This window comes from Rattus norvegicus, chromosome 1 (assembly GCF_036323735.1).
Source record: "Rattus norvegicus strain BN/NHsdMcwi chromosome 1, GRCr8, whole genome shotgun sequence".
Classification (NCBI taxonomy): Eukaryota; Metazoa; Chordata; class Mammalia; order Rodentia; family Muridae; genus Rattus; species Rattus norvegicus.
The window spans coordinates 175,841,913-175,863,428 of record NC_086019.1 but is presented as its reverse complement, the minus strand read 5'-3'; the positions used below and the strand labels follow the sequence as shown (position 1 = coordinate 175,863,428).

The 21,516-nt window shown below is 48.1% G+C and overlaps 1 protein-coding gene across 26 annotated transcripts in view; it reads right to left on the bottom strand.

Moving 5' to 3' along the window:
- The window catches only part of Mical2 (microtubule associated monooxygenase, calponin and LIM domain containing 2), a 184,717-nt gene that overhangs the window by 101,729 nt on the left and 61,472 nt on the right, over positions 1–21,516 (bottom strand). For all 26 annotated transcript variants that reach the window (XR_010055211.1, XM_063269404.1, XM_063269413.1 and 23 more), the window contains 4 exons: positions 7,926–8,133; positions 4,555–4,671; positions 2,088–2,189; positions 215–370 (listed from right to left, as the gene is read on the bottom strand). Coding sequence is in view for 25 of the 26 variants with exons in the window: in XM_063269404.1 (XP_063125474.1) it covers positions 215–370; positions 2,088–2,189; positions 4,555–4,671; positions 7,926–8,133 (583 nt within the window). In the remaining variant the exon portion in view is untranslated. The remainder of the gene's footprint in view (positions 1–214; positions 371–2,087; positions 2,190–4,554; positions 4,672–7,925; positions 8,134–21,516) is intronic.

Below are 21,516 nucleotides of genomic sequence, written 5' to 3'. Positions count from 1 at the left end.
ATGCACACACAGACACACACATATACACACACAGATATACACATACACACACAGACATACACACACACAGACTCACATACACACACATACATACACACATACACACACATACATACACACATACACACACAGACACACACATACACACACACAGACACATGCACACACGCACACACGCACACACACACTGGTTTAGAGACGAGGAGGCTCTCACCTGTTTCTTCCTTCAGGTCCTGGAAGAACTTCTGGTTGAAGATGAAGGCCACGCCACTGATCTCCTCCACCTTGGCCTCAGCTGTGCTATTCCTGTTTATGAAGTTGGCAGTGATGGCAATGGCCAGTTTCCCTCGGAACTCTTTCCTCCTGAACCCTGCAGAAGGGAAAGGGTAAGTGGTTCCCTAGATCAGGTGGGCACTCAGACAGCATTGCTGAGAACACTCTTCTCAGTGCTCCACAGACAATGGGGACAGGGGCTCTGGGGCAGGCAGGCACCAGGCCTGTGTCTACAAGAGGCATTTTGAAGTCAGTGAGGCTCTGTTCTTTCTATACTGAACCACGCGCCCTGCTTCCATAGCCACAGACCAGTGGCCAAACTAATCTGTGCAGCAGGCTACCACAGAGCTCAGCCCTCTGTAGACAAGCTGGGTATGTCACTGAACACACTCTGAAGGAAGGTCCTTCCACACTGGGGTCCTACGTGATCCAAATGATTTTGTTAGCATTTTAAATGGAAAAGAAAATCTTCTTTTGAAAAATAGGATTTGACTGAACTCTCATAAGACAAGGATGGTACACATTTTCTTTGCATCTTTGTTGTTATAGGTCATATTGCATTGCCATCCTCCCACTGATGAAGTCTTAACCCTTGGTGTCTCTGTATGTGACCCTTTTGGAGGTGGGGTCATTATAGATGTGCTTAGTTAAGATGAGGTCTACTGGAGCAGAGCCTCCATAACATGGCTGATGCCTTTATTCTCAGGGAAAAGTGGACACATATACACACCGAGGGAGAAGCTCTGTAAAGGCAAAGACAGAGATGATGATGATATTTCCATTAAGTCAAGCAATACCAAAACCTCGCAAAGGAAACCAGTACACCTGTTCCCAGTGGCTGGTACCTCGTATGTATGCTGGCTGGTTTTGTCTTGACACAAACCTAGGGCATCTCAACTGATGAGTAGACCCCACGAGATTGGCCTGAAAGTGTGCATGTGTGCATGTGTGCATGTGAGCATTTCATTGATCTGGGAGGGTCCAACCGATAGAAGGCTAAGCATAGACCCTGGGCTTTCAAATAGCCACACTAATATTTCTCCCAAACCACCAGAACAATCCCATAAACCATGCAAGTGTTCATTTTAGCAGCTTCGAAGTGTCTTGTCAGATACTGCTGGGAGAAGATGGGTGTAGGCATAAAGGTGGGGTGAGTAGAGACAGGGCAGAGTCTCAAAGACAGAAGAGGCCTGAGTTGGAGGACCACACATTCAGCATTTCCTGAGATCAGTATGTGCATGCTGTCCTCAGAGAATGAGTTTCCCCAGCTATGTGTTTGCAACCTGTGACCCTTGACAGGGGCAAACTCAGAAAGACACCAGCACTGGTGACATGTGGTTCATCACCCTTGGTCTCAGACAATGATTTCAGTGTGAATGAGTGGAGCCTGCCTGCTGGACTTAGAGAAGCATGGTTTTGAATCCTGACACTTTGCCTAACTGTGGGTGTGCTTAAGAGTTATGAAGAAAGAGGGTTCCTCTGTTGGTTGGTAGAGTCCTTGAACATGAATGGATGCCATTAAAATCTTGAGATGTTTGCCTTAGATGAAGTCAGATGAGAGTGCACTTTGGCTAACACAGCAGCTCGGTGAGTTTGTGTTGACTTTTCCCACAGTATCCCCCTTTAGAAAGCATTTTCACAGATAAGCCCTCCCCCATACCCTTGCCTTGATGCTCTGAAAGGGTTCCGCTCCCCTTATTCCCAGGAGAGAGTGGAATGTCTGCCCTCACACGCTCAGCTGAAGCATCTGCCACCTTCATCTTCCTTCTCTGGTTCCCCTCGTTATCTCTCAGCCCCAAAAGAAGAATCCTCACCTTCTAGCGTGTTCCTGTGGCCATCTGCACCGATGATGACATCAAACTCAAAGTTAGACAGGGCGTGGTCTGCAGGGAGGAACTCTGCCCGCCATCCAATCTCTACCAGGGGAGAGAGAGTAGATGAGCTGACAGAGGCAGGCTGAGAGAGAGATACTACCCCTCCCTGTTGGCCATGAGAAACGGATATTGACCCAGTGGAGCCTCCTGAAGAAAGGCCCAGGCACCAGACGTATCTAGCTTTTGGACACTGTGACAGATGATGTTGTGTACAATGTTCATGGTTGAAAACCGTGCAATGGAGGTTTTTTTTTTTAATGGCAAAAACCCCCTCTCATAATATTTGGATTGAGCATACTATTTCCAGTTTGGCCCAGTCATAATTAACCTGGGTAGCATGTGGCTCCCAGGCTGCAGGCCAGGCACACATGGAGAGCTCTCTTTGGTAACCTCAGATTTTTGTGTCCGTGTACTGCAGAACAAAGCCAAGAGAAAGGGAGGCACAGCCAGCCCTGCGCCTAGTATGATTAACCTTTGCTAGGACGCTGACCTTCAGCAGAATCCCATCCAAGCCCATCTCCCATGCCCTGTGTTTATAGCTCATCAGATTCACCCATATTTGCCCTAATTCAATGGCTACTCATCCCAGAGAGCGTGTGAGATGCCGGTGGGGTGGGGTGGAGTACTTTACATTTCTGTTTCTTGCTCCAATGGTCTGCTGTTTATATACACACACTCTCCAGGAAAACCTGACTGCGCCCTCAGCATTAGGACCAACTATCCTGTGGACGTGTTCCAACCCTTAGGGGTGCACATGCCCCTAATAATATTCTATTAATTTATAGATCATAAGATGCTTTTATCTAGGCAGATTCTTGATAATATTTCTCTGAATAATAATTCTCTGAATGCCCCAAATGATAATTCCTTACTACGAAAGCAGGGAAAGTCTCCCTGAGTTGTTAAATATACGGGGAGGAGGCCAGGAAAAGTCACGGGCATACTCTCCATGGGAAACTGCGAAGTCTTCAGCTCACGCTGCCTCATAACTTAGCATTTCAAAGGCAGAAAGCAATTCTAACAACAAGATATAAAGCCTTGATGGCCAAGCCCCATGGTTATGGTGTATGAAAGAGATCAGAATTTATTTTCCTTTCCTCTAGTTTTTGTTTTCTAAATGGGTTATCAGTATGTAGCCCAGGCTAGCCTTGGAAGCAGAACCATCTTGCCTCAGTGCTGGGATCATAGGTGTGCCCCATCATGTTCGGCTAAAATATCATGATTTTAATAAACAATAAAAGAAAAATATTATCAAGAATCTGCCTAGATAAAAGCATCTTATGATCTATAAATTAAAATTTAATAAAACACTACTGGGTATGGCAGCTCCTGTAATTCCAGCATTCAGAAGTTCAAGAGTCATCCTTGGCAACATAGCAAGTTTGAAGCCAGCTTGGGCTACATAAGACTATCACAGGAATAACACACACACACACACACACACACACACACACACACACACAGAGTGGTGGTTTGAATGAAAATGGGACTATTAGGAGGTGTGGCCTTGTTGGAGAAAATGCATCACTAGGGGGTAGGCTTTGAGGTTTCAGAAGTTCAAGCCAGGCCTAGTGGCTCTGTCTACCTCTCCAGCACCCTTTCTGTCTGCATGCCACTGTGCTTCCTGCCATGATGATAACAGACTAAACCTTCGAACCATAAGCCACCTGAGTTAAATGTTTTCCTATATAAGAATAGCCATGGTCTCTGGGCAGTGGTGGTGCACACTTTAATCTTGACACTTGGAAGGCAGAGGCAGGTGAATCTCTATGAGTTTGAGGCCAGCCTGGTCTACAGAGTTTCAGGACAGCCTCTGGCTACACAGAGAAACCCTGTCTTGAAAACAAACCAAACCAAACAAAAAACAAACACCCCGCCCCCGCCCAAAACAAACAAAATGGTTATGGTGTCTTTTCACAGCAATAAAACTCTAAATAAGATGATGTATATATACCAAGACCTATCTAAAAGCTTTATTGTACAACTGTTCTAGATACCTCGGTCTCTTTACTGTACTTAAAGGTATTTTGAGGGTACAGCAGGTGTAACTACCCGTGTGTGCACTGGAGTATGTGTGAACCTTATCACACTGCCAGATTCGTCTTCCTCCCTGTTACTGACTGGACATCATTTGTCAAAGTTGCCTCTTCCTAGGGACTGGCTAACCAAATTATAGGCTTCATGGTAGGGTAATAATTCCACCGTCACCCCCACCCTTGTTGGGAGCTGAAAAATAAGCCCAAAGCCACAGAAATGGTCAAAAAAGGTAAAGTATTTGTCAGTGGCAGTGTGCCAAGCAGCTCCCAGCAAAAATAACTTGCAAAGATAGCCTCGGCGAGCCACCACATGGTGTAGCTTCCCATCGGAATATCCGCCCTCAGGGCAGAGAGAGAAAACCATACTGTACTTCGATTTTCTTGGTCTTTAGGAGGCTCTCGGACCCTCACAAACTCCACATTCACATGGATTTCCACTCCCAGCATCAGGGCCACCTTGAACAGGATGAGCTGCAGTTGTCGGATACCTGTGAGGAAGGAAAGAAGGGAGAGAACAGTCAGGAGTATGCATAAGCAGCACCTGTGTGAAAGTACCGGATGGGTGTGGCCCAGAGAGCCCAGAGCATAGCGCTCTGTCCGCTCTGTCTCTACGTAGCCGCCTTGGCTGAGTTTGTACCAGAGGCGACAAGGCTTTCATTTCTCTCATACAGTGGCCCTCAGGGACCCTTCTTATTCTCATTTAATGGAGGAGCTGCTGAGACTTGATAAAGTCAAGGGACTGCTCAAGGCCACGCAGAAGCAAAAAGTGGACCATGGGTGACGTTCTGTCCAACCTGGCAGCTCTGCACTGTGCTGCTCTAACTAGAGATCTGTCAGTCTTTCCTACATGTTCGTTGAACCAGACTCTGGATCTGCTGAGGTGAAGATAGAGAGAGAAGGAGATAGTGGGAGTCAAGAACCACAGGGAGAGGCTCATGGATAAGGTCAATGCCTAGAGTTCCTCCCTCTCCAGTGGTAAGGGGAAAAGCAGGGAATTCTCCCCACCAACTGGGCTCAGTGCTCTCTGCTTTTTACCATTTCAAATGCCACCAGCAAGTGCAACCTTGTTTGTTCCTCTCTACTCAGCACAAAGGGGCACCCCTCCAAGCATTTTCCTGCACAGTAAAAAGCTTTAAACTTGCTTTGGGCTTCTCTGTATTCCTGGGTATTTAATAGTCGTTGAGTCCATCAATGTGGCAGGCGTCCTCTTAGGCACAGGAAGATGGGCACATGCTCTCTAATGGAGGAAGCAGATGAACAGAGTGATGGGGCCTACGCTGGGACTGCAAGAGAGGAGTAACTGGGAACATTGGATTCCCTAGGGAGACTGAGGACAATAGAGGCCACAAGAGGCCAGGAAACTTCTGGGTAGAAATCTCTTTGGTGTGGTGACAGAAAGGAAGTAGGCAACCACCAGAGGAGTATGAGTGGATGCACAGCCCACACTTTCTGTTCTAGAACAAATCCTTTGAGCTAAGGAGTAATAATGGGGTCTCTAAGAGGGCAAGGTCCAGGGTGAGGATCAGGGTGGAGACTGGGGGAGAAGAAATCGAAGCGGGAGCAGAGTTGGAAGGGATGGCTAGGTGCTTCCGCCCTGGGATGCTAAGGAGGGAGATGAGTGTGTAATGGGCAGGTCAGTGGCTTCTCTCGCTCAGGCACGGGACACAGGCAACTGCTAAGAGCCTAAGGCTGGAAGAACAGCGGTAGGGAGTGGAGAGTCCTCACACAGGTCAAACAGAAAACTGCTGAGCATTGCTGAACCTGAGGGGACAGCGACAGACTGATGCCAGGCAGCTGGGCTTACAGAACCTAGACCGAAAGCCCCTGAGAAGACAGTTCTTCCAGGGTAGGCTTGGACACACCTCAGAGTATCAAGGTTTCTGGCTTCCAGTACACAGTAGGAGCTCTATGAGTTCCCCCACCTTCATTCTCCCAGAGCTGCCCTTGGGATGCCACACCTTAGTACCGTGCTCAAAGCCTTCATTTCCATATCCTCACTGACAGACCTCTGGGTGGGACAGAGCATCTGGCCAGTTCATGCTGTGGCTTTCTGGGCAAATGCAAATTTCTTTCCGTTGAACTCCTGGAATTTTCTCATCCCAAAGAGGGAATAAACTCTGGGGCTGCTGCTGGTAAATTCTTTTGTGTCTGGATGAATTAAACCCTTAGTGGGTGATAACTCGCCAGTCCTACACCCACACCCCACTCACTTCCCATCAATTCTGGTCTCACATAGACATGGCTTTTTGGGATCCCCCCCTCATGCACCTCCATGGAAAAGTGTGGGGGTTCTTTTGGGTCTGAGGGCCACACATAGCAGCCTGCTTACTATATACCAATGGACACAAAAAGTACTTTAGTATTTACTATACAACAGATATGGCATTAGCATGCTACAAATCTGATCCCATGTAACCTTAGCAATTCAAGGGGACAGAATTTTAATACTGTTTTGTAAGAGATAAAATTGATGTCTAAAGAAAGTAAGGAGTTTGAGCCAAATCAGGAGGAAATAAAAGAGACAGGGTTTATATTTAAATCAGTCAAACACTTGAATCCCCCCCCCCCCCGTGGTCTGTCTGACTTTTGCAAGTTTGACTGTCGTATGTATGATGGCTGGAGACCTTTTCCCTGTGAGGCTGAGAGGAGGAAGGAGGTGGCCTCCCCCAAAGCCTCAAGATTCCACAAGTGACCCACAGCAGAACAGGAGCTGTGCTAGACACAGGCATGTAGAGGCTGGCCAGCATCTTCAGATGCTACATTCCCAACTTCTGTTCCCAACCTCCCTGAAGTCACATTATGTTGCCTTTTCTCTTGTCAGAGCTCTAAGGAACACTGGCAAGCGATCCGTCAGAGACTACACATCCGATGACATCACTCCTCAGATCTTCCACCTGCCCTGCTTTGCCATTCGAGCAGTGCAATGCGCAAATGCCTCTGCACAAGGAGGTCTCAACCATCTGGCCCTGTTACAAGTTTGGTGAATTCTCTCTTTCAAATTCCTCCTGGGAGTGTGACTCACTCTATTAAAGCATATTTTATTACTGACAAAATCTAGTGAGCTCCCCAAGCACACAGTCTCTGCTACTTGCCTCTGGGCTCTGTATTTCATTCATTCACTCGACAGACGTTTATTGTTTTATCTATTACGTGTCAGGCACTTAGGCCCCGGAGACAGGTATTTTGGCAAGCAGTGCATGCTAGGGTCCGCGACCAATGGGACTTAACACAGAGCCCAGAATAAGTCACAAAGCAGACCATCATGGTCTGAATGAGAAATGTCCTCATGGGCTCATGTGCTTGACATTTGATCTCCATCCAGTGGTAGCAGTTTTGGGAGACTGTATGACCTGTAAGAGATGTGGCCTGGCTGGAAGACGTGGATTACAGGAGGAGGAGGGAGAGCTTGAAGTCTCCAGCCCGGCCATTCTGCTGGGCTTCTCTCCATTTCTGGATCTGCCCAGATATGAGTTAGCAGTCATGAAACTGTTTGCCTTTTTTACTTTCCTGCCATGAGGGTCTGTATCCTTTTGAATCGTATGCTCAGAGAAACGTCTCCTCAAGTTGATCCCTATGAAGAATTTAGCCTCCGACCAAGAAAGTAAGTAACACACAGTCCTCCAGACAATGCCCGAGAGTTGGATGTCAAAGGACCATCTGGGACTCCTAGATGTGGCAAGATGGGTCTATGAACAGTGAGACCTGGATCCCCCTGAAGCACCCCACCCTGAGCCCCACTCACTGATGTGGTCGATGGAGCCAGCACAGAATTTCCCATAAAACTTCTTGGCCCCCAGGCCCCGAAGGTCATGGATAGTGAAAGGCCAGAGGTGCAACACATTGTTCCGGGAGAAGGTGTCCCTCTTCTCCACCACAACCACCTTGGCTCCCAGGTAGGCGAGTTCAATGGCAGTGCGCAGGCCACATGGTCCTCCTCCGACGATGAGACACTGTGGAGGGAAAGGAGAGAAACTTTGATGGTACAGGCAGTGCTGTCACAGAGGTCCCACCTCACCAGCCACATCACACCGGGTATCTGCCAGGACCGGTCATTTATCCGCCCACTATGTCTTCCCTGTAGGCCCATCATAGACAAGACACTGTCCAAACCCAGGGAGAACAGGCAAAGGGATTGTGGGAGAAGGCACGGTAAGAGGCACAGGTGGTTCTAGGCGAGGCTGGACCAAATCTGATCCCAGCCCTGGTATGCCACCTCTTACTGTCCTTTCCTGAACTGGGTCTGTAACGTGCTGCTTTTCCTCATAGGTCTGTTGTCAATAGGATCGCCCTTTGGAAAGTATACTGGGCTAGAGGTGTGTGGGGCAGCTATAGGGAGTTGGCCTAGTATGTGCAGGTTCTGGCCTCCGCACCATTTAACACGTGCATAATAAGAGAGGAATGTGCTTCTATGAAAGTGTATGGAGCATCATTCCTGTGGCCGTAGGCCAGCCAATCATTCCTTGGGACCAAAAACCAAACAACAAAAGAAAATACTGACAAACTGGACTTAATCAAGACTAAAAACTCTGGTGCTGAGCCTGGAGAGATGACTCCGTGACCAAGAGCAGTCTCTGTCCTCCTAGAAGCCCCAAGTTTCATTCCCAGCATTCATGATGGGTGGCCCACAGCCACCCAGCCCAGGGATCTGACACCCTCTTCTAGCCCATCATGCATCTTAATACCGATGGCTCCCAATACAAATAAAAATAAATCTTAAGATAAAACGGATGTTTCAAAAGGAATTACGGTCAAGACAGTGAAAAAGAATACAATCATGGTGGTGTATGTCTGTGAGCCCAGGTTAGCCTGTCTCAGCTTCCAACCCCAACCCATCCCCAGCCTACCAAAGGAAAGGAAGAAAGGGAAAAGACAGGCACTGATGGGAGAAAATATTTGCAAGCTACATAACTGGTAAGTTCTGATAACATACTTATATCTAATGTGCATAAAATCTTAACAGCTTAGAATGAAAAATAAATTAAAATACCTAACTAAACCCTAGAGAAAAAATTAAATAGTATTTATTCCCCCCCCCAATAAATATATACAAGGAATCAGAAAATAGATGTAAAAAAAAAAAAGGTCCCAGCACTATCAGCAATCAGAAAAATGCAAAACTAAACCATGATGAATGGTTACTCCCTCAGTACTAGTAAAGGCTCTAATTTGATGGGGTATATGAATCAAGAGATGGAAATATTCAAAACTCACATATTGCTAGTGCAAATGATTTTTAATGGTTTGTTACAGCAATTCTTTTAACAGGTAAACATACAGGTACCATATTAGCCAGCTGTCCCAATCCTGGGTATATATTCTCAGGAGAATTGAAAATCTCTCCATGATCAGCAAGGGAAGGATTTTTTTTCACATCAGCCCAAACTTCAATTTTTAATTGATAGATAAGCAAGCTATATTAAATGTGTGATATCATGGGTGCATATATATGTTTGTATGTATGAGTGCAGATATGCATGTGTGATGCCAGGTTGACATCAGGAGTCTTCCTTGATTGTTCCCCACATTATTCAAGTGACCCCAGGATCTAAACCTTGATGGTCTCCCTCCCAAGCCTACTGGGCAGTACTGCTTCTGGTTTGTTAGAAATAAAAAGAAAAGCAGCTGATGGAGCCCATTCTGAGAGAAAGAGGGGTGAAGGAGGAAAAGAGAAGAGTTGGTCTGCACCAGATGCTGACGGTCTTAAATGTGCTTATTTAAGAAGGTCTTATTGGCACTGGGGCCATGGGTAAAGAAGAGTTAAACAGGAACTTGTACAAGGTCCATGCCAAGTCATGCCGCATGTTGAAGAAGATCATATCCTTTTTCCGGAAGGACTCAGTCTGTTAGGACAGAAGAGGGGGACACATGGTGACCTAGATAAGCCCACAAATATCGAATTTTATGCATAGTCTCAGTGTTGCATAAGACCGGAGAGCATGGCAGTCGTCCAGCAGAGGCAGGAGTTCACAGGTGAGGGTGTGGGTGGCTGGAGGAGGTGGGGGATGGGAGGGTAGGTATATAGGAATAGGTGAAACTGTTCAGCAGGGCAACAAATGAGGAGACCATCGCCCGCTCCTCACTCACTGTCGGACGTTGCTGAGACATCTGGAAACTTCCCTCAACTTGGGATTAAATGTTATCTTAAAAACACATCCCCCTTCTTGAGCAAATACTCCATCCTCTGGCTGTCTCACTCCCTTAGGCTGCCAAGGTCCCAGAGGAAGACTCCATCAAGCGTATCAGAAGCTCCCACACTACAGACAGTGTAGTTTACTGGCTGGAACCATCGAACGAGTTTGTAGACACCCAGTTAGAGGAAATGAAGTCACTGATGAGATTTGACTCACTCCCAGAGACTTTGGGGAGTGGGGGGGGGGAGTGGGGGAGGGGTGCTGGCTTCCTCTCTGGACAGAGGTGCCTGGAGACAACCAGCTTCCTCAGCCCCAATCCACACTTTATCTCACTCTCCATACAGCTTCTTGCTCCACATAGCCAGACAATGACGGTCATTTCAGAGCCTGCTCCAAACCCCACGCTTGTGAGGTTTGCTCTGGGGCGAGGTCTGGATGAATTACATGTCTTTGCAGTTACTGCATGTTTCCTGTTGGTGAGCTGTGTAACTCCACAGCCAAGGCTGGGCCAGCCGGAGCATGTAGGGTGAAGAAGGGCAGCAAGGGGACAGAGGCCTTCCGCAGTTTTTGTTCACCAGGCCTGACCCTTTTGTGGTCTCCAGACAAGGCAGGAAATCTCCTCTCCTCCAGTCAGGGGCTGTTGTACATACTGTGCAAATATTAGCCAGGTCTCATGTCCAGTCCTCTTGGCGGCATCTGGGTTTCTATCAGTGAATGCTTGGCTTTCCCATCATCCTAAGATCTGTTACATGTTTGGGGCCTGAAATCTCAGAGAGACCAATCATACCGTACTCTTAATCAAAGCAAATGCCGATGGGCTTAGTTATATCAGGGGAGAAAAGCCAGGCTGGCACAAGGGCCTGTTGGCTGGGGTTGTGGAGGCAGGACAGTTCCTCCTTGGACTATGCTAGTTATGCTCAGAACAGGGACTTGGTATTCTGACAAGGGGCCAAAAAAGGCACAGCCACGTGTCTGGGCAGAGGAGCAGCCCTGGCTTCCCGGGATGCCCGTGGCCAGTGGATGCTCTGGACAGGTGCGGCTTAGCAAACTGAACACAGAGGCAAAGGCCTCTCCCTTTTCACAGAACCAGCCAGCAACTACCACTGAGAACAGACTTTCAATAAATAGAGCTTTTGGTTAAAACTAAGCCTCATACAGTAATATGCTTACTGCACAAACAGCAGAACCCATGCTCACTGACAGAACCCATGTTTAAAAGAAACCCAAAAAAACAGAGAGAAGAGGTGCACATCAGTCATCCAGCTCTGGGGAGGTGGATCCCTGAGGCTCACTGACTCCTCAGCCCAGTGAAGATGATGAGTCTCAGGCCAGGGTCAATGTTTGCAGCTTCCCACCCAGACAGTAGGAGCAGGAGTCTGCTGAGGTCCCCTACTTCATGGATGTCAGTATCATCTTTGTGATGGGGTGATTGAATTATTGCTCACGGAGGAGCCGGCAGATCTACCACTAGCAGGAAAGAGACCCTGTCTCAATAGACCAGGTAAGCATCTCCTAAAGAGTGACATTCAAGGCTGTCCTCTGGCCAGCACACACATATGAGCAAACATGTACACATACCACGCCCCCATGAACACACACACACACACACACACACACACACACAGCCCAAAGGCCTTCCTAAGCCAGACTGCACACTTTCCTCCTATGGTCCCTCTGGCTCACTCCTTCCTGCTGCCCCAGAACAAAGCTCTCATGTTATCGTTGGCTGGGCCTCAAGCACTGCCCCGTGCTCTGTGTTATCTGTGAGCCTGGAACGCATCCACTGCCTGGTACGCACAGGAGGCCCAACACGTAGCTGATGGATGAATGGGCTTCCCACCCACTCCACGCCAACTCTGTTCTGGCTTTCTGACCGTGAGAGGGATGTTGGGCGCGTGCCAGCCAGGGTTAATGTTTGCAGCTTCCCACCCAGGCAGAAGGAGCAGGGGGCTGCCAAGGCCACCTACATCATGGACGGCGGTATTATCTGTGCACTAGGGCCATGCGAATTATTGCTCGTTGGGGAGCAGGCAGAGCTACCACCAGCAGGAAATCCACTGTGAAGATAAGCTTAGACGAGTTCAGACCTGCACATTCTCAACAAGAGACAAACACCACATGGAAAAACACTGTTTATCAAGGAGTGGGGTGGGGGACCACAGTTAGTATACCTAGCCAAGACAGAAATGGGAGTGGAGGCTCACAGAGAACTCTTGCTGCACTTCAGAGGGACCCTGAAAGCATGACTCTTTAAAAAATTTTTATTATACATATATATGACATATATGACTGCTTTGTGTGCAAGTGCCTATGGAGGACAGAAAAGGTTGTTGGATCGTTTGGAACTGGAGTTACAGACAGTGGCCTGCCCTGTGGGTGCAGGGAATCTCTCCAACTCTGCCTGCCTTTTTTGGCATGTATGTATTTGCGTGGTATGCATGAGTGTGTATGTATGTTCACAAGTGTAGCCATGGTTACACATGTGTGCACATGTGTGTGTGCCTGAAGTTGTGAAGTTGATACCTAGAGTCACTTCGATATTATTTAAGTGAGCACAGAGCTCAGATCCAGGTTAGTCTAGCTAGCTAGCCAGCTTGGTCTGTAGATCCCTGCCTCTGAGCTTAGATTACGGACAGGCTGCCACACCTAGCCAGCACATATGTAGCTTCTGGAGATCTGAACTCCGGGTTGTACATTGCATGGCAAGTACTTCATACACTGAACCATCACCCCAATTCAATTACTAATTTCTCAATGCCACAGTGCACCTTCAAACTAGCCCTCTTCCCATCCCATAAACGAAGATGGTGGGACCCAGTACGGAAAGTACAAGAGTCACTGAGTGGAGCCAGGGCTAGGCTAGGGCTCAGCAGTCTTCAGTCTTTGTTTCTGTCTCTGCTTCCTGCCTCCCTTCTCCTTGGGTGCAATGTGGGCCAAGGCTATGGTGAGGTGCTATGTAACCATGGAAATGACCTGCAGGCAGGGGTCTGCCATTCATAGCCTGCTGACCACTGCCTTGGCCCTGGCTGAAATGAAGTTTAACACTCACAAGCACTCTGCCACACTCCCTACTGCTAGCCACCTCCCCAACCACTTCTTGTACTTCATCTTTGTAATCACCTTTTGGAAATGTTAGCATCACACCCACCTTGGAGGTGGGAAAATGGAGGCATGGAAAAGTAAAACAGAGCTGGAGAGATGGCTCGGCAGAGAAGAGCACTTGCTGTGCACACATGAAGGTCTGAGTTCAAATCCTCAGCACCCATTTTAAAAAAACAACCCAAAAATCTTGGTATAGCTAGGCACACACCTGTGACCCCAGCACTGTTGGGGGTGGGGCAGAGACAGGAGGGTCACTGGAGCCTGATGACTGTAAGCTCTAGCTCCAGGCCCAAGGAGAGACCCAAAGGAATAAAGTACAAAGTGTTAGTACAAGACACTCATGCTGGCCTTCAAAGACATAGGGATATATACCTGTTAACACCCGTACCCACACACGCACACACACGCGCGCGCACGCACACACACACACACACACACACACACACACACACACACACACACACTCGCTTGATGCCTCCTTACGTGAGCAGTATGACCAGGGCTAAAGGCAGGGTCTGAGGACATTTTCATTTGTAAGTATTCCGCCCATCAGCTTTGAAGGGGTTAAAAAAGGGAGACAAAGAAGATAAGAAATTCTTCTCAAGGTCATGTAACAAGTAAACCATCACATCTGGATTTGAACCCAGGCCTGTGCTCTCAATGGCTTGCTTTGAGAGTACAAAGCTGAAGTTATCAGGAACTTCATGGTGAGAATGGAGGGAGACCATTTCCTTCCTTCCTTCCCTTCACTGAGGACACATGAATGCAGCCAGAGTTCAACTGGGTTCACAGGGCCTCTCTGCAGAGGAGGACAGGGCCAACTAAGCTTCATGTGCTTCCCCAGGTGGACGTTCCCAGGCCCTGAGAAGCCACCCCTGCAGGTGCCTCAGCGCCACCGTTTCCAGTCAGGTAGCACAGAAATTCTATGGTGAGCTGGTGGCTTGCTAGGTCTCCCTGGTAACAGTAGTCATCCAGGCATTCTGGCTCTCTTGAGTAGAGCTCTGATGCCAGTCTTGCCACTGTACTCCCCAGGGTGGCTTCACAGCCTCTGGCTGTTAGGACAAGAGACTTACCTGAATCCAGGCAGGAAGCCCATGGCAAAACCGACCTGCTCATATTGTAGGGTGGAAAGTGTTTGAAGCCTAGGCATCTGCTTTATGCTTACAGGGAGGTGGCTCACGGTGGAGGTTGGAGGAGTCTATAGCCTCATTTTGCACAGCAATAAAGAGGGGACCTCATGGGAGATGTGCCCACCAAGGAGTCCTTGGAAGGCCTGGCCAAGGAAGGTTCTTCACAGACACTTCACACTCCATTTTTGGCAAGGTGCTAAAACTCATTTGATTGGTGGAACCCTGCCCCATCCAGCTCTCTGACTACTTCTGCCCTCCTACACCACCCTGGCTTCCTGTAGCCCAATCTGAAATTGAATTCGATGTACAGTTCAAAGATGACCTTGAGATTCAGATTCTCCTGCCTCCACCCCTACCGAGCTCTGGGATCGGAGACATGTGCCTCCGTACCCGGTTTAGACAGTGCTAAGGATTGGACCTAGGACTTCATGTACCCTAGACGAACGCTCTACCAACAGAATGGCATCCTTAGCCCCAACTCTCTCTCTTGTATCTCATTCAAATCAATTAACTCTTATACTCCACTTAGTGACCACATTAGCTTCCTCCTATCACCATGCTCCCCTCAAGAAATACCTCCTCCAAGAGAAATACTGTTTCCCTCTTTCCCTTGCCCCTGGCTGGGGTATCCCAGTACCCTCCTCTTCCTCTCATCAACAGCGTCCAGGAGTTTCACTTGCACACACTCTTCCCTTAGCCTTATGAGTGTGCTCAAGCTGGCTCCGGTCTGGAAGTTGTAAGCACAGTCCTTGCCCCTGTGGCACTATTCAGACCTTGTGGCATCTTCCCACCTAAAGTAGAAGTTCCCTGAAGCCAGGGCATAAGTGCTACCTTAGCCCAGGCCCTGCTAGCAGAGGAAGTCAGCTGTGGCACTCACATGTGTCCCTGCCGAGGAGAGCATTGTCAACAGCAGCACTAAAACTAGAGTAAGATCTGGAGCGGCCCACGCTGCCTGCTGATGAGGTGTGCCCACAGCCAGTGGAAAGAGTGAATAACTAGATCCTGGTTGTAGAACAAGGGTGAAAATGTGACCTCTGGTATCAGAGGTCAGGCTCAAGGTCACCACACTACTATTACTTTTTCCAGGTCAGGGGCAGTGTTTACTGGGAGCGAGATCATGGATTCTCTTCTGATCACCTGAGATGTGTGGGGATTTGTGAGACGGCTCTGAGGGTTGTGGACTTGTGTCCTTTGCCTAGGGAAACTGAGAAAGCACAGTTGGGAATAGAGAAGAGCAGATACAAAGAATGTTCAGAGAGGTTGGAGGGGGCACAGACTGGTGACGCTGGCCAAGGAAGGGCCACATAGCAGAGGAGAACTGAGCTGGGGGAATTAGAGAGGCAGGAGAAATAGCAAGACTGAGAAAGAGGGAGATGGCTGTGGACCAGTGGGGGGCCTGGACAGGTCTAGCATTGGGGACTGAGAGAGGCAGAGAAGTTGAAACCAGGTAGACATGGTGCATCTCAACTGCAGAGTCTACTTCAGGGCAAGAGGTCAGATGTCAATATTTATTCAAGATTTAAGTGTTTTAACTTTACTGTTTGTGTCTGAGTCTTTTGCCTGCATATATATTTGTACACACACGTGTTCCTGTGATCATGGAGCCAGAGAAGGCATTTTATCCTTGGAACTGGAGTTACAGACAGTTGTGAGCCGCCATGTGGCTGCTGGGAACTGAACCTGGGTCCTCTGGACGAGCATCCAGTTCTCTTAATCACCAAGGCATCTACAGCAACCCCCCACCTTCTAAATATTAAATCATTTACTTCTCTTGATCAGATATTTTCAAGGTATGTTTTACGCAGACTGAAATTCACATCGTGTGTGTGTGTGTGTGTATCTATAAAGCTATGCCTCAAACTTAATCTTGACTAGATCTATGACTTCCTCATGCAGGTCAATATTTCAGGTACTGTTCTTCAGGACTATCTACTTTATTTTCTGGTTTGTCTTCTTTTAGACAATGTCTTTTCACTAGGACTTGGGGCACTCAGGCTTGCCTAGCTTAGCTGGCCAGTAAATCCCAGGAATTCTCTCACTACTTCTCTCATGCAGGGATTACAAATGAACCACAACCACTCCTGCTTGTTTTGTTTTTTGTTTGTTTAACTTGGGTGCTGAGATTGAACCTGAGTCCCTTGCTCTTTTAGATTAATTTTGTGTATATGAAACACTGTCGCTGTCTTCAGACGCACCAGAAGAGGGTATCAGGCCCCATTATAGATGGTTGTGAGCCACCATGTGGTTGCTGGGATTTGAACTCAGGGCCTCTAGAAGAGCAGCCAGTGCTCCTAACCACTGAGCCATCTCTTTACCTCACATCCTCTGCTTTACTTAATCATTTCCTGTCAGTGGGCTTTCTTCTGCGAAGCTCTGTGAAACTTCAACCATTTGGTCGGGAGTTCAGTGTTTAGGGTCATCAGCAAGGGACTCCTAACCAAGCGCAGGCCCTGGCTGGATGCCTTTCCTCCCTTCAGGAGAGAAGTCATAGGTTCTTCCAAGATCCAAACTGGGATGTCACAAGAATGTCACATTTATCGAGGAGGAATGAGGGAAACAAGTCTCTAAGATAGTGTAAGACACAACCAATGCTAAGACGCCCCAAAAAAGTAAGAATCCACAAGAGGGGAAAGCAGAGCTTCATGCACGGTGCAGAATCCAGAAATATCAGTCCATTTTACCATCCTTTTTTAGTAGATTATTAAGGGGTTCCCATAGTTTAATAATAACTGAATTTTAGCCACCTGCTAAGACCTTCCCATGCTAAGCCCATGTTCACATCACACAGTCCAATACTGACAATGTTTTGCAGCTATGGCTGCTGAGAAGTAGAGCTGAACATGAACCCAGGCCTCTGGTCCCGTGACCATGTATCTAACCAGGATGCACAGCCCACATATTTAAACCACAGTGCAAAGACCATGCATCTAACCACTGTGCACAGATCATACTTAACCAAGGTCACTTGTTTAGCCACAATCCATAAACCATACACTTAACCTTGCACCTGGTCCCGGAGCATGCAGTTAGCCTGTGTGTGTGCAGTACTGCCCTAGAGAGGAAGGTGGAGGACCAGGAGTTCACAGTCTCTATGGTACTGCGGTGTGGTACATTTGAGTGATTTTTCAAGCCCATCCCCCTGCAGACTTCTCAGAGGATACGTCTCTCATGAGCCTGGCACCAGGTGTTCAGAAGTCACTAGAAAAGAGGAAGGGACATTGCCTGCAGTAGTCCTGCCTATATATGTCTCACTGGTTCTGTCTCTGGAGAACCATGATGAATACACCCAGCTTGTCTCTCTTCATTGGCCATGAAGGGGAGTACTTCACCTCTTCCCTCCTCCCTGAGGGAACGACTTTCTCCTGTGACTCACAGGAGTCCAGCCTAAAGTAACTTTGGAAAAACAAAGCCAATGGAAACACACAAGAAGCAAGGCAGGATCCTGGAAGGTTTTACAACAGTCAAGTCAGGAGAGGGCTGGCACTCAGTCAGTCAGAGCCAGGCTCTGGCATCCTCGAGATTCTTATGGCTTAATCTTAGCTCTCCCACCGCAGCCCTGCAATGAATGTGCTTGTTGATATTGATTTCATACTTAAGTGTTTCTACCAGACACATTTTTGAAATGGAATTATGAGGTGATAAGGTCTACAAACATCAAGCAGTGCCAAAATGCTGGGAGAGGAATAGTACCCAAGGGGCCTTCAGCGAGACAACGCCCCTTGGGGCCAGCCTAGTTTAGTGGCTGGGAGAGCAGTGGACAGCCTCAAGTTCTGGCAGGAAAATTATAGCAACGGCTGGATGCTCCTTGCCTGCCAGACTTGGTGGTTTCTTGATGGAGCCAACAACATAGGTCACTAATCCAGTGTTAAAAGCTGAACACAGGCTGAGCAGTGCCACCCAGTTCTTGCCCAGTGGGAAGAATTCCAGCCAGGGCTTCAAATGGCAGCTGTCAATCTACCTAGTGACAAGTATTTCCACTCAACAGGTGCCACAGCCTGGGAACCACTTGAGGTCAAGAGAGGCCTGTCTAAGTGCCTGACACGCCTGCTGCAGAGCCTGCCTGAAGTATATTCCCTCACGTAGGTTTTACAGGAGCCGCTATGGAGCCAGGATGAACAAGGTCCCCAGTCCTACTTTACAGTAGAGAGATATAACTGGGTCTCAGTCATATCAGACCTCACAGCCACTGGAACTTAGGGAACCAATGCACAATACGGCTAAGCATGGGCTCAAGGCCACAGCACACAGGAAACAAAGGAACTGCCATTTGAATGTGGGCAGTTCAGCTCTGAAGCACAAACTCACCTGTGATGACACAGCTAGGCGAGGAGTGGAGGCACTAGGGAGGTAGAGCCAGGCCAATCTCTTGAGTTCAAGGCCAGCCTGGTCGACAGAATATGTTTCAGGGCAGCCATAGCTACACAGAGAAACCTAATATCTCAACAAACAAACAAAAAGACGACACAGCTACACAACTGATGGTGGGCAGCTCAGGACTTATCCCCTGGTCCTTCTGATGCTTTATCAGACTTTTCCCTTGCTGCCACCTGCCTCAAAGATGTAGGGTCAGTTTGGCGTCTTTTATCTCCCTTGTGGAGACACGAGTCCTCTACTGGTGCCATTGCAACCCATGACCCCCATGGCCATGGGTAAGAATAATTCTGTCCATAGACAGCAATTTTGTCCCAGGCTGTCATCAGAAAGGCCAGGAAGGTAATAGATGTGTATGAGACAAGGTCAAGCTTTCCTCTGTCACCAACCCTGAGGTCAGCAAAGGGAGATTACCATGCCCAGCAGCTGTCCTTGTAGCTAGTGTAGAAAGGAAGCCAAGGAACACAGGACCAGCTCTGCCAGACAACAGTTAGTCCACACTCCCACCCACCCAGAGCCCCAGCAGGTGGCTAGGAGGAGGTGACAGGAACCCTTTGCTAGAATGTGCCTCTCTTCCTCACCCCCTCCTCTGCCCAAGCCGGAGGTGATAAGGTTGCAGCACCAGGGGTTTCATGCTTCACTCAGGCACGTATGCGGAATGGAACACCCCAGAAACGGCAGGCAGGGCAGAGAAGTGAAGCAGGCAGGGCACTGGCCACTCTGTGGCTTTGAGCACACAGCTCATTACACAGGCTGTCCGTCTCTGGATAAGGGTGGATCCTACCACATGCAGTTGCTATGTGCATGGAGGGAATGCTGTACAGGACTGTTCATTAAGACACCTTGATGGCACACTGTGCCCACCATGTAACGATACTAGAAAGGAGGGCCCGTCTCCTCGGTTCTTTCTTCCTGGAAAGGAGCTGTTGTATGAAAGTAGCATTTTGACCTCCTAAGACGGTTGGGCTATCTCATTTGGGGACATGGACATAGTGGGCCCAGCAGGCTGGAAGCAGTCTTCATTGCATAGAACAGGCAGTTCAGTGCATCACCAGGATAGCAATGGCTCTCAGGTGGAGCCTGAACACACAGTGGGTTACAGGGTGAGTGATTACTCTTGTTTCAGGGAGTTGCCTGGTGTCCTGACCTGTGGCTATGTTCACTGACTGAGCTGTGAGGGACCTCATGTCAGGGCCAGCACATTTATTTACTTTCTATAAAGGGCCAGTTAGTAAGATTTTATACTTTTGTTCTGAACCCTGATTGCCGGCTTCCATATTCAGTGAGTCCCTGGGAGGTTTAAGAAGGTGTTTAAGAGAGCTCAGCGGCCGGGGCTGGGGATTTAGCTCAGTGGTAGAGCGCTTACCTAGGAAGCGCAAGGCCCTGGGTTCGGTCCCCAGCTCCGAAAAAAAGAACCAAAAAAAAAAAAAAAAAAAAGAGAGCTCAGCGGCCATCTATAAAACCTGAATTACAAGACTTCCCTGCTGGTTCTCCTGCATGGGTCATTCTTCATTCTTATTCCAAGCTTCATAATGGTCCAAGTTTCCTTCCCACCCCACCTCCACTCCATGACCCTGCTGCTTTCCCCTTTCTGTCTTTGTTTTTCTTTTCTTTTCTTTTCCATAATTTTCTCGCTCTTTCTCCTCCTTTCTTTCCTGTTCTCAGTGCTTATCACAACTCTACATCAGCTTTGTTTGTTTCTGTTGACCATTTCTCTCCATGTCTCTTCCCAGAGAATACATGCTTTACAAATACCAGAGTCCTTCTTCTCTATTCAATTCATGGGTGTGTCCCCGAGGACTGAGATTCTCTTTGATCTACAGCACAGACCCATATATATCTGCCTATTGAGTAAATGAGTCAAATCAAATCAGAGCTTTCATGGATGCTGAGGCTAAGCGAAGTACAATGGCCAGGATTTACAACGATCCAGGGATCCCATCTTATTAGATAAAGATCCCAGCTATCTTATTTGGTGAGGCAGAGCTCACTGAGGAGGCGTGCACTGTGTCATCTCCTTGCTTCAGTGAGGTCACTGCAGGTAAGGGCAAACCACTTCAAGATGTTTATCTGAGAAAGAGTAGGACTAAGTTTCAACCTAGATCTGTCCCACTCCGGGGCAAAGATACCCACCAGTACTCTTGCATAATTTGTCAGTTTAGTCTGAACACAGATTATTGGCCACAGGAAAGGCTGAGGGGCAGAGATGTGTGGCAAAACAAATAGGCTGAGAGATATTACCACCCAGTAAAATGTAGGCTTGTTAAAGATTGGTTTCAGGGCATAGCCTCGGCTGAGAGAGTAGAAGGAATCAAAGATACAATAAAGTGTGTGTGTATGTGTGTGTGTGTGTGTGTGGGGTGTAGTATAGTACTTTTTATAAATGTACTAACTAGGCTTAGCTAAGAAAAACAAATTAAGGTGTCTCAAAGCCAATGAGAGGTGTCAGCAAATCCTCAGGTTTCCAAGGGCAAAGCCATTGCCCACTTGATGCATCTGAATCTGTTGTCTGGGGGTGGGATGCACAAATCTGGTACCCAAGCCACAGAAAGCAGTTGTTTGCAAGGTCAATCATCCTTAGTTCTAGCTGGCTAGTCCC